The sequence below is a fragment of the Tenrec ecaudatus genome, chromosome 12 (assembly GCF_050624435.1).
Source record: "Tenrec ecaudatus isolate mTenEca1 chromosome 12, mTenEca1.hap1, whole genome shotgun sequence".
NCBI classification, from domain to species: domain Eukaryota; kingdom Metazoa; phylum Chordata; class Mammalia; order Afrosoricida; family Tenrecidae; genus Tenrec; species Tenrec ecaudatus.
Window position 1 is genome coordinate 135,210,144 of NC_134541.1, and position 13,258 is coordinate 135,223,401.

The 13,258-nt window shown below is 51.2% G+C and overlaps 1 protein-coding gene across 1 annotated transcript in view; it reads right to left on the reverse strand.

Moving 5' to 3' along the window:
• CALN1 (calneuron 1) overlaps positions 1–13,258 on the reverse strand; it is a 390,899-nt gene that overhangs the window by 125,164 nt on the left and 252,477 nt on the right. The window contains exon 4 of the mRNA XM_075528543.1: positions 3,013–3,125. Within this exon, the coding sequence (XP_075384658.1) occupies positions 3,013–3,125 (113 nt within the window). The remainder of the gene's footprint in view (positions 1–3,012; positions 3,126–13,258) is intronic.

The following is a 13,258-nucleotide window of genomic DNA, read 5'->3' on the forward strand; positions in this document are numbered from 1 at the left end:
CCAAAACAGCTACATTATCCACACTTAAATATGACCTCAGTCCTTTTTACACAGAATATTTGGAGCCCTGGTGGCGTAGTGTTTGCAAGTTGAGCTGCGATCCGAAAGGTTAGCAGTTCGAAACCACCAGCAGCTCCGTGGGGGAAGGATGGGGCTTTCTACTCTCATCAAGAGAGTCTTGGAAACTCACAGGGGCAGTTCCACCCTGTGCTACAGGGTCACTATGAGTCGGCATCGACTCCATGTTTGGGTTTTGGCTTGGTAACCTCTCTGTGCTCTAGTGCCTTGGGTCGATTCTGAGTCTCAGGGACCTTCCATAGTGCTTCTGGGACTGTGAAATCTTTACAGGGACAGACAACTTTATCTCTCTCCTTCGGAGCAGCTGGTAGGCTTGAACAACTGACCTTCCGGTTACACCGCTTATCCAACAGCGCCCCCAGGGCACCTTAACCTTTGCCTAGGGCTCCTTTTGTCCTCCGACTCCCAGTCTCTCACAGCCAGGGCTTGGAGCCAGCAGAGAAGTTTCCCGAGCCTCCTGCAGACAAGTGGAAAGCTGGACTCTGGCCTCAGGATTTCTAGTCCAAAAGCTGATCCTCCCAGACCAGAACCAGCACAGGGAAGACACAGGATCAGAGGCAGGGCTGGGGGAGGGAGGGCAGAGGCCACGCCTGCAGAGATGAGTCATCTGAGAGCAGCTGCGGGGACTGGACAACAGCAGCTGTGAATCAGCCCAGCAGGAGTGGCCAGCAGCAGGTGTGACCAGTGTGAGAGGCAGAGAACAGGACTGTGGCTGGAGAGGCAAATCGGCTCTGACTTGGCTTGGAGCCGGGTCCCCCAGGCACTTTGGATTTTTATTTTTTAATTGAATGGCTAAATGCTTGGCTAGTCACCAAAGGTTTGGCAGATCAAACCCATCTGGAAGTGCCTCCGAAGAAATGCCTGGTGGTCTGCTGCCCACAGGCCACAGCCGTGAAAACACTGTGGAGCAGCGCTCGACCCTGAAACTCATGAACTGAAATGGACTCAAGAGTAACTGCTGGGTGTTTTTGTCTCAAACACATTGTGGTGAAGTACAGGCAGGTCATCCCGGATGGAAGACAGGATTCTTCCCCAACAGCTGCTCCATCAGTAGTCAGTTCTGACGTAAGTCTAACATCTCTCTTTGTCTGATTGCTTTCACTATTCTTGCCACTTACGATCAATATCTCTATCAATCCGACCTTTATTTGTCTTTGTGGGCTGGGGCGATCACCGCTGACAATGATGTCCACCCTTGCCGAGTTCCCACGGGGTGGAGGGGGGGGGGGGCTTCTAGCTGGGAAGGCCTGGTAGCATTCTTCCAGGTGAGAGCAGTCTCACCCGCACTGGTAAAGGATGGGAGGACCAAAGAAGAACAGAGGCATCTGACTCATGGTGTTGGTGAACAATGCTGACTACGCTGTGGAATGAATAGGAACAAATCCGTCTTGGGACACGTACAAGCAGACGCTCCTTAAAGATCAGGATGGTGAGACCTCATCTCACGTACTTTGGACATGTGGTCAGGAGGAACCTGACCTTGGAAAAGGACTTCATGCTTGGTAAAGTAGAAGATCAGCCAAAAAAGCTAAGACCCTGGATAGGATGGACTGACTGACACAGAGGCTACAACAGTGAGCTCAAACATAGCAACGGTTGTGAGGGTGACACAGGCCTGGGCACTGCTTCATTCTGGGATGCAGAGGGTGCCATGAGATGAAGCCCACTCGTGCTAGGTGCTAAAGGGCTACAACAATGCAGTCAGGGATTCCAGAAGATTCCAGCCCAGTCCCCATCACACACATCAACCACTCTCGTTTTTCCCTAGCTAGATTCTTCTATAGCCAGGGACTGTCTCTGACACATCTTTTGGAAAGCCCACAGAGACCAGTGGAATGCGGGACATGCGGCAAGTTCTTAGCAAAGGCTTTTCATGCAAGGTGGGTAGGGAACTAGGTCCAGAGACACAGGCCGACTGCAGCCTGTTAGACAGCGGTTCTCAACCTGTGCACCACGAACCCTTTGGTGGTTGAACGACCCTGTCACAGGGTTGCCTGATTAATCACAGTAGCAAAATGACAATTATGAAGTAGCAACAAAGATAATTTTATGGTTGGGTGGTCACCCCAACACGAGGAACTGTATTAAAGGGTCGCGGCATGAGGAAGGCGGAGGACCACTGCTCTAGAGGGTCAGGAGAACACCCTGGCTGATGGGGAAACCACATCAAGAACTGAAGACATCCTGCGGAGGACAGTGTTTCACGTGTATAACCAGTGACTTAATTTGACTTGAGCACTCATTCCACTCAATTGTGTACAATAATGATTGGAAACACATCCCCCAATCCCAGGAAATAGCCATTATTGGGGAGGGGGGGCCAATTTGATCTGTCAACTTTAACCTAAATCACAATTTAAAAGTTTGTTTTTTTAAAAACGAAAGGAAACAGCCATTGCATTTTAAGGTGGGAAAATGAATTATTAGCAACTATTTAATCACACTTGAATAATTAGCAAAGAGACGTGAGGAATTGTCTAAGAGATATTGCAAGATAGAAACAGGAAACCCAACTGAGAAACACGGAGTCGAGATTTCTGGATAAAACCACTCTTTTCTACTAAACGCAGGGTTACCCGGGAGACAGGATCCAAACCATGAGGCAAGTGCACCATCCGCTCTACCAGGATCTCGCCAAACCAGGACCCGAGACAAAACTGGCTTAGATGTGACCGAGACATCCTGGGACTCCTTGGGCCAAGGGGCCTTTATGAAATAGAAGTAGAGGAATTCACTCCACCCAAAGGCAACCCCAAAAGTTGACGGAAGGAAAACACAATGAGAAATGGCATCCCTCCAAACCTTAGGCGAGCCCACCGTTGGCTCTTGGTTCACGGAGAGGTCCCCGTCCAGTCCAGGTGCATCTGCGGCTGCAGCCCATCATGGGCGCCCTCCTCCCAGGCCCAGCCTGGTCTGTCAAAGCACTGGACTCACCTGCCAGAATATACTGTCGATCGTGTTCCCCAGAAATCCATCTCGACCTTCCGAAGACACCAGCTTGGGGCCGAGGATGGTCATGAACTCGTCGAAATCCACCTGGCCGTCCCCTGGAAGGAGAAGGCGAAAACAAGAGGTGAAAAATGGTGGCAACTGAAATCGAAGTACTGCCCCCAATATTCCCTTGATTGCTTGCTCTTTAGCAGCAGGCTCGGAACACCTGAGCACCGGAAGAGATCAACGACTGTGGGTACAGCCAATGCCATCTACTCCTCACCCACCGCCAGCAGCTCTGTCCCAACGCTCCCCCAGATGTCCCCCCACGAACCTGGCCACCCCTCACACCTGCTCCTCCTGAGGCACCTCCTACTGCCCATTTGTACCCAATAGCAATCTCAGTTTTATTTCTCCCTCATTCTTCATCTTTGTTACACATACTCCCCCCCCCCCTATAAAGTTAGTACCCAGCTCTTTCTGACGTCAACATTTAATTCCCAGTGGATGCTATACGGAGCCCTGGCAGCACAGTGGCTCAGCACTAGGCTGTGAACTACAAGGCCAGCAGTTCAAAACCACCAGCTGCTCCGAGAAAGAAAGATGAGGCTTTCTACTCCTGAGAAAGTGAACAGTTTGAAAACCCGCAGGGCAAGTTCTGCCCTGTCCTACAGGGTCTCCATGAGCCAGCATGGACTCGGGGGCAGTGAATTTGTGCTTCTGGCGGATGCTTTACCATCCTCACCTCACTGTCCCGCTGCTGGTTCTCTTTCTCAAGAATAGGGTGACCAAACCCTTAGAAGACTCGGGGTCACGAAAGCTAGTAGAACGGCTTCTTAACCAGGCTCCCCTGCTGCCGCCTGGGCTCACGTGCAGTCCCCCTTCCAGCCTGGCCTCTCAGAGGCAGCTCCCTCAAAAGCGATCTGAGGAGGGTGGCCAGCCTTCAGTGCATGTTGTCTCCGCTGCCTTGTTTGGCTCACCCTTCTGCACAGAGCGCCTGCCTTTCCACTGCCCCTTGCCCCCATGCCCACAGTGCCCTCCCCGCCTGTCTCTCTGGACGGCCCGCGTGTCTTCTAAGCCACGCCTGAGCATCTCATTCCCCTTTTCTTTGCCCCCCTCACCTTCCCCCCTCTCATTAGGCAGCACAGGACACAACTTCTGCCCCCTCCCATGGGACCTTTCCTTTACTGGGATAGTCCTCACATACCATACAGTGTAATCATTCAATTATATTAAGACACTCTCTACAGTCATCTCAATCCAGCTCCGAACGTCTTCTTGTATCCACTGTGGTTAGTTCTCCCACGCCTCCCCATCCTTCCCTGCCATGACCCCGCTAGTCAATTATCAACCCAGTCACTGTCTCTCTAGATCCACTTGTCCTGGGTTTCCTGTGTGAAAATTCACACAAAATACAAGAAGCTAACAAAACTCCCAATGACCAAGCAAAACATGGAAAAACCTCATTCAGGAAGAAAGCAGAAGATATTAAAACCTGAAATAGCATGAAAATGGGTCAAAAGGGAAGTCAAACGGAAAGGCACTGCATGTTAACACAACTACATGTGCCCTAGTCCACTTTACAATGCTCCCTGTCGGACAGGACGGCTGGCCTTGAATATGGTCAGACGCCATTCCCCAGAGGCTTAATCCATGAGTGGACCCTGCACATGGGTGTTTGCGTTTCCACCGTCATCCCTAGCTTTCTGCAAACGGGGTGTCCACAATTTAAGCTCGGATACCATTCCTCTTTCAAAATTGAATTTTGCTTTTTAAACTCTTTGGCTCACATAGGCTGGCATGCTGCTCCATGCGGACTTGGTTGAAGACCTCATTTAGATGGCTGCTTGTTTTCAGATACGCCTTTAAGAACCCAGGTGCTATTCTTTCTGCTAACGGCCACCATCGGGGTTTGCCCCATACTTTGCTAGAGCACCCATCTCTTCAGGGACCGCTTCCGGAGGGCAGATATGCAGCAGGGCCGTGTCACAGGACGCGGCTGTTCGTAGATTGGGGCTAGAATTCAGTGGGAGCTCAAGGCCCATTCATCTCTCTGTGGTTTATGCGTGTCTCTGATTCACTTAGAGACATTGCCACCATTCTATAACAGAGAACATTATAAATCATCCCCTTGGGGCACCAGTTAATTCTACCAATGGAGTCATTAATTTAGCCAGTGATCTAAGTTAATTCTATTGATGGTGTCATTAATTTAGCCAGTAGTATAGAATGTAAAACACTGTTGAGAAAAAGGAAATCATAGGCCGGTTTCAAACGGCAAGAGATGAATTGTTGACTTGTCAGTGGATGGACACTATTTACAGACAATGGGGGACGGTACCAGGAGGAAATGTTCAATGGCACTCATTCCTGAGGGTTTATCTGGCCTGGATTCCCTGTGTTTGCAGTTCCTATCTGCACTAGTGTACTCCTCTGGTCTAGCTGGATTTGTAAGGCTGAATTGGGGTCGTGATAGTGCGGGTTGGAAGCATTTAAAGAATTAGAGGAAAGTTGTGTTTCATCGTTGCTACACTGCACCCCTCAGGACCAGTGGTAAGAGTGGCAATACTGGGAAGGTGGAGGGAAGGTGGGGTAGAATGGGGGAGCCGATTACAAGGATCTATATATAACCTCCTCCCTGGGGGATGGACAACAGAAAATTGGATGAAGGGAGACATTGGACAATGTAAGATATGACAAAATAATAATAATTAGTAAATTATCAAAGGTTCATGAGGGAGGGGGGAGCGGGGAATGAGGGGAGAAAATGAGGAACTGATACCAGGGGCTCAAGTAGAAAGCAAATGTTTTGAGAATGATGCTGGCAACAAATGTACAAATGTGCTTGACACAATGGATGGATGGATTGTGATAACAGTTGTACGAGCCCCCGATTAAATGATTTTAAAAAATAAGAAAAGAAAATGCTGACATGCAAAAAAAAACAAACACTCATTCCCAAATGCTGAACCATGTCTACCAGATTAATACATGTCAGAAGCAAGCAAGAAGGGCATTAAAGTAGTGTTATGTTACTATATATAGTACTATATACACTACATATGGTATCGTATTCCTTTTATATATGTCTATTCTCTGGTGAAGGAGTACTGGTGGTGCTGTGGGTCAGGCATTGGCTGGTTAGCCACATGGTCAGTGGTTCAAACCGACCAGCTGTGCCATGGGAGAAAGATGAGGCTGTCTACTCCCATAAGGATCTACAGCCTCAGAAATGACTTGAGGTCGACTCACTGGCAGGGGGTTCGTACTAACCTGAAAGCGGGTGGTTGAAACCCTACCCAGTGGTGCCTCGAAAGGAAGCCCGGGATCTGCTTCCATGGAGATGGCAGCGAAAGAATTCCTGTGGGGAGTTCTGCTATGTAACACCCAGGTCGCCATGAGTCGGAATCAACTTGACCACCAAAGGCTCTGTTTCGTTCATTTGTTTCTGTGGAGGAGGCGTTATAGACCCTCTCGTCCAGTATGTCAGGGTCTCAGTCACGGATTTGCCTGTCTGGCTCTCCCCCGAGCTGTGGACTTTACAAAGACAGAAACCTAGTCTGGACACATCTTTGTCTCTAGGTCGTGGCCGTGGCAGGTGCCCCAGCGGCATTTCTGGCTTGTCTTTTAATTGTTTGGTGGTGGTGCTGTTGAATTCAACACTGGTGGGATTGTTCCTGCTAAAGCTGAGACCAGCCAGCAGGTGGACTTGAGCAGACTTTGACCTTCTAGAACACAGTGGCTCAAGAGGCAGTCGCTCCAACCGTGGGAGAATGCAGGGTTCCAAATGCGGAAAGGTGTGTGTCAGCGCTGTAGCTTCATCCCATGCTTATTCAATGTGCATGTGGAGCAAATAATTTAAGAAGCTGGATGACATGAAGAACTCGGCATCAGGATTAGAAAAGGGCTCATTAATGACCTGAAGTATGCAGACGACACAGCCTTGCTTGCTAAAAGCAAAGACTCAAAGCATTTACCGAAGATCAAAGGCTACAGCCTTCATTCCGTGTAGATTACACCTCCACATAAAGAAACAAATATCCGCACGGGGCAACTGGACCAGTCAGCAACATCATGATGAAGGGAGAAAAGATGGAGCTGTCCAGGAGTTCATGTTACTGGGAGCTACAGTCCGAGCCAAGAAGGCCTGGTGGCATCGTGGTTACGAGGTGGGCTGCTAACCTCAAATTGGGCAGTTCTAAGCCGCCACCTGCTCTGTGGGACATGGATGGGGCTTTCTGCTCCTGTAGAGCGTTACAGTCTCAGACACTCACAGGGGCAGTTCTACCCTGTCCTACGGGTCACTGTGAGTTGATATCGACTCCGTGGCAGTGAGAAGAGGACACTCAACGTCGAAGAGCCCTGCTGGCAGAGCAGTTACGTGTTGGGCTGCTAACCACAAGGTCATCAGTTCAAAACTACCAGCTACTCTGCAGGAGAAAAACAGGGCTTTCTATACCAGTAAAGAGTTGTAGTCTCAGACACTGACAGGGGCAGTTCTGCCCTGTCCTCCAGGGTCCCTATGAGTCGGCATGGACTTCATGGCTGTGGGCTTTATTGGGGGTTTTTTTGCATGTGTTTTTTTCCCTTTTTTTTTCTTCCGGGATTTATTGTTTATACAATCAAAGCCTAGGGAAGCGCATCAAGAAATCAGGGCATGTCTGCTGCACAAGGTCTCTGTAAAGCGTTGAAGAGCAGAGATGTCACTCTGAGGGCCAAGGTGTGTCTGACACAGCCACGTGTTTTCAACCCCCTCATGTGCCTGGGGCGCTGGACCAGGACTAAGAGAGACTGGGGCGAATGGGGTCTTTGGATGACGGCGCGGGTGAAGCATACTGACCCCCATGGACTGCCAGAACACACAGATCTGTCTTGGAAAAGAAGTGCGCACACAGCCAGAATGCTCCTTAGATTCGAAGGCAGTGAGGCATCAGCTCACAAATGTACTTTTTAGACTCATCAGGAGAGAGACCAGGGCCTGGAGATGAACAACATGCCTAATAGAATGACTTTTAATGAGACGGACTGACACGGTGGCTACAGGGGGCTCGAGCAGGATGAGGAGGAGAGTGGAACAGGACTGGGCAGTGTTTCGTTGTGCATGGGGTTGCTATGAGTTGGAATGGGATTGATGGCACCTAACAACAACACCCCTCAGGGGGTGGCCCCTGGGACAGCAGAACCCATGGCTTACCATGGCTGAGAGAAATACCTCTTCAGTAGGAGACCACCCCATCGTCAGACACCCCAGATACCCCCATTCAGGCTGATGAGCTGGGCAGCAGTGTGGAGCTGGTGCTTTCCAAGAGTCCAAGTGGAAGGCCAAAGTCACCGCAGCCTACCAATGGTCACCGATGGTGGACTTGGCTGAACCCATGAGTAGTCAGGATGCGCCTGGAATATGTCCTGGCCTCCAGAACCAAGCAGCTCCTGTATCTTCCAAATCCTGGTCCATAGCGGGGAGGTTGGAAGGGGCCTCCAATTTCTGGGAAGCACCAACCCTGGTCCAGGGGTCCAGGTGATGAGGCAGATCATTACTGTGCCAGGAAAACAACCCACTGCCGCTGAGTCGATTCCAACTCATAGTGACCCTGTGGGATCCAGCAGAACTGCCCCCATGGGTTGCTGAGACCTACAGTCTTTAGGGGAGCAGGCAACCTCATCTTTCCCCTGCAGAGGGACTGGTGGGTTTGAACTGGTGACCTTGTGGCTAACAGTTCCTCCTGATCTTTGAAGGAGAGCATCTATCACATGGAAAGGGCTGCAAACAGAGATGGGCTCAGCGGCTCACCAGACTCTCGGGAGTTCAGCTCCACGGAGAGGTGCCTCAGAAGAAAGATCCAGCTGCCGACTGCTCCTAAGTCAGCCACTGACAACCCCACAAAGCACAGATCTCGCGACCACACAGGGTCGCCAGGAGTCAGCATCAGCTTTTCGGAGATTTTTTTGTTTGTTTGTTTGGCTGTTTTTTTAATTTCGGAGAAAACATTTTAGATCCTAGACTTTTTTTTATTGGATCAAAATACTGCTCTAATTATTCTTCTTCTTCTCCTTCTCCTTCACCTCCTCCCCCTCCTTCTTTTTCGTCTTCCTCCACTATCATGAAGCAAAAGGGAATTCCCCTAGGCCACAGGTTAGCGGAATGACCAGCTCTGTGCTCTAGCCTTTCCAAGGATCAGCTAGTCAAAAGCCCAGCTGATTCCGACATACAGCGAGTGACCTGGCGGGGAGAGTAGACCCCCTCCAGAGGGCTTCCGGGGCTGTAAATCTTTATGGGAACAGGTAGCCTCAGCTCTCTCTTCGGAGCTGCTGGTGGGTTCGGAACTGCCCACCTCCTGGTTCCAGTACTTAACCTGCTGCCAGGACTCCTCCGGTGTGCACATGGCTAACGTATAATCTGCCACCCTCAGTCAGTGAAGAGCCAGCCTCCACATGCAGTCCCCTGGCGGGACCCAGGTTCCACCTGGAAGGAGACTGAGGATAAGAAGGCCTGCGGCAGACACTGCCCAGGGGACAGACAGGACTGTGACAAAGCCACCAGCGACCCTGTCTGCTTCTGGATTCCCAGCCCCATGCCCCATCCCCAAGGCATGCAGAGCCTGAGAGAGAACCTAATACAAGAAGACGGTGGAAGAAAGGCCTGGCGAGCTACCTCCCCACTCTGAGGCCCATGGGAGTCCTATGGGTCACAACAGTCCCATCTAAGCCAGTCCTGAGGACAGTGCAGAATTAGGCAGTGTTCCCCAGAAATGAGGCAAGAAGCATTCACAATCACTCGATCCAAGGTGCTCCAATGTAGGACAAAGTGGGGACCCCTCTCCCCCTGGCGGTCTAACTCAGCCCTGATATTACCGTCCCATTTGCAGACAAAAGCTCAAACGACGTGCTGCATTTGGGCAAATCTGCTGCGCGAGGACCCCTATAGGGTGTGGAAAAGCAAGGATGTCGGTCTGAGGACCAAGGTGCATACAACCCAGCCGTGGTCTTTCCCATCGCCCCCTAGGCATGTGACAGGGGGACGACGAATGAGGCCGGCCGGAAGAGAATCGATGGTGCTGGCGGAACACCGGAAGTCGCTTGGCCTGCCAGATGAACAAGGAAAGCTGTCTCAGGAGGAGTACAGCCGGAATCGTCCTGGGAAGTGAAGATGGCCAGGCTCAGGCTCACCTACTTGGGACACATCCTCGGGAGAGACTGGTCCGTGGCAAAGGACACCACACTCGGTCAAGCAGGGAGGCAGCAGAAAAGAGGACAAGCCTTGATGAGATGGACCGCCGTGGTGGCCGCCACCACCAGCTCACACATACCATTCTGAGGGGGCGTAGGACATGCAGTATTTCCTCTGTGCTACGCAGGCTTGAACCCAACTCGGGGGGCACTGAACAATAACTGTATCGGGGAACCCACCCCTGAGCCCCGGAACACCCTTTTCTTTTGCCAAGATGAACTTGGAGCTTGGGAGGGAGAGCGCCTTTGGCAGTTTGAAAGCCAGGGAACCTGAGAAATAGAACAAAGTCCAGACTGGTTTGCCGCCAGGCTGGGTCTGACTCCGGGCGCCCGTGGGTGTCTGAACCGAACCATCTTTTCGGTGGCAGATTTTTAGAAGCCAATCATCCAGCCTTTCTCCCAAGATGCCTCTTGGTGATTCAAACCTACAACCATTTGGTGAGTGGCCAAGCGCTGAGTGAGCTGTACACCCCAAGGCAGGGGAAAGACCGGCGGCCTTCCCCCAGCTGCCTCTTTGCCTGCCCTGGATGGTCCAGATGGTCAAATCCCATAGTCCTGGCACTCTACGTGTGACCTGCCTGGAATCTGAAATGCATACCCCTCCCCACCGGAACCCACAATAAAAAGTCTGGTGCAAGGATCCTGCCGGCCCTGCAGGGTAACATCAGCTGCTGCTGCTAAGGAACCCCATGCCCCCAAATATAATTGGGGGACGTCTGCCCTGACTCAATGGGATTTACAGAGCACACTTGCCACCTTTTCATGGGACGCAGCGAAAATAGACTCTGGGTGTGCAGGTCACTGGGGAACAAAAGAAGGAAGGAAATCTACTTCTCCCAGGGCCTTGGGCCTCCATCGGTTGCATGCTCCTGAATGCCATGATCCACTTAGCAAGAAATGCAGGAAGCTAACCTGCTAAAGACTGCTTCTGGTGGCTCCCCGCTGCTCTGTAAGTCAGAGTAATGAACTTGAACTAGGCCAGGAAGCTGCAGGAGGGCTGGGACCATGCAGCGTTCATTAAGTCCAGCCGGCCGAAACCATCACCGAGAGGTGAGACATCATCAACAGCGCTGCAGACCAGAAGGCAGGCCAGGGATGCAGAGGGAGACAGGGCGGGCTCTCTCTGAGAGGACTGGGGAGGGAGGGAAAGTATTGTCCAATCACAGGAGCCCAGAGCAGACCTGTCAGGTGGCCTGCAGGAGGAGAAAGGACTAGGGCATCCTTGAGAACTGGAAGAGGCGTGGACTTACTCTCCCGTGGGCCCAGTCTCTCTCCCAAGACAGAACCCACTGAATGCTGCCAGGGACCCAAGCCAACACTCACGGACACCCCCAGAGTAGGACTGGGTCCCAGGGAGGTCGCCAGGGCTTTCTTCCAAGGTGCCTGAGGGGAGGGGAGGCACAGGGGTAGAGCCTGGGTAGAGCATCATGCTTTCCTTCCTCAAAGACCCACCCTGCAGGAGTACATGGCTGGCACCGAGGAGGGAGGAGAGGGAGAGGCAGCAGGGTGGAAGGCCAGGGTAGAGGAAAGGGCTGGGCCATGGGAAGAGTGCTTCCAATAGAACCAAAGACTTAGCAGCTGACCGGAGGTGGGGGAAGGGGCCACAGTGATGCAAAGCGAATGAAAAACGCTTCCTTCCCACCTCAAGTGTCCACCACAATGTCTCCCCAAAGGAGTCTGTGCTCATCTGGGTACTTTAGAGAAACAAATCCACAGAAACTCATGTATAAGGGAGAGTTTTAGATAAAAGGTAAGTGAACATCAAGAAAACATCCCAACCCAGTGCTGCCCAAGTCTACAAGTCCAACATTAACCCACATGTCTGACACCAATCCACAAAGTCCTCCTCCATCTCACAAAACAGATGCAATGATGCCAACTGCAGGAAGAAAGCTGAATCAGTGAATGTGTAAGCATCTCAGCACTGGCAGGAGTCTCCACCTGGCTGCTCCAGCACCCAGGGCTGCATCAGGGTAGGTCCATGTGGCTTCTCCTCAGGGATGTCTTGTAGGAAGTGAGCCTTGCCAGCTGAAGCAGGGAACTGGCTAAGGCAGCTGCACCCTGGTCCGACCATCACAAAGCAAGAGACATGAGAACTTGAAAAGTGAGACTCACCAAGCCATTTGTCTCTCTGCCCTTCAATTAACCCCACACGTGTTTATCGGCCAGGTTGGCACAGTCAACTTTAACGATTTCAGAATCCCTTTGCCCACTCCTTAATGCCGACCTCTTCTGCAGGCAGGAGGGTGATGGGCTAACACTGGCGGAGCCGGCTCGGTCTCAGCTTGTTGGTGGGCTCACACGTAGGAGAGAGCTTCCAAAATTCGTGGGAAAACTTCATGATCTTTTCTTTCTTTTTTTGGTAATTTTAATAAATCAATTCTGGGGGGCTCTTGCCGTTCTTACACATCCATTGTGTCGAGTGCGTTTGTACCTATGTTGCCATCATCATTTCCAAAACATTCTCTTTCTACTTAAGCCCTTGAGATCAGTTCCTCTTTTTCCCTCCCTCCCCTCCCCTCCCCTCCCACCTTTGTGAACTCTTGAGAATTTATAACTTATTTTTATCTTCATATTTTACACCATCCGCTGTCTCCCTTCACCGGCGTTTCTGTTGTTTGTCCCACTCCCAGGGGGGGAGGGGCATCATCATCTTTTCATTCCACTTTTCCGTCAACAGTCTGCAGCCACGTGTGACATCACCTCCATGGCTTTGTTGAAGATGCCTCCCCAAACCGGAAGTGTTCTTTTTGCCAGTGCATAGAAAAGTACACAATATCCTATTTCCTAAGACAAACATTGGACGAACTGGCATCAGATCCAACATGTACCTACCTGCTCCGACGGACGGACAAATAGACTTACACGCAGACTTAGGAACAGAGAGCTTTCACACTCTGTTGGGGAGCCCAAATCATATACCGTCCTGCTCTGCAGAACGTCACTGCAGAGGTTAATTGGCACACGGTTCGAGTTCAAAGCTCTGGCAGAGAAACTTGGAACATATATTCTTCTTGACCTT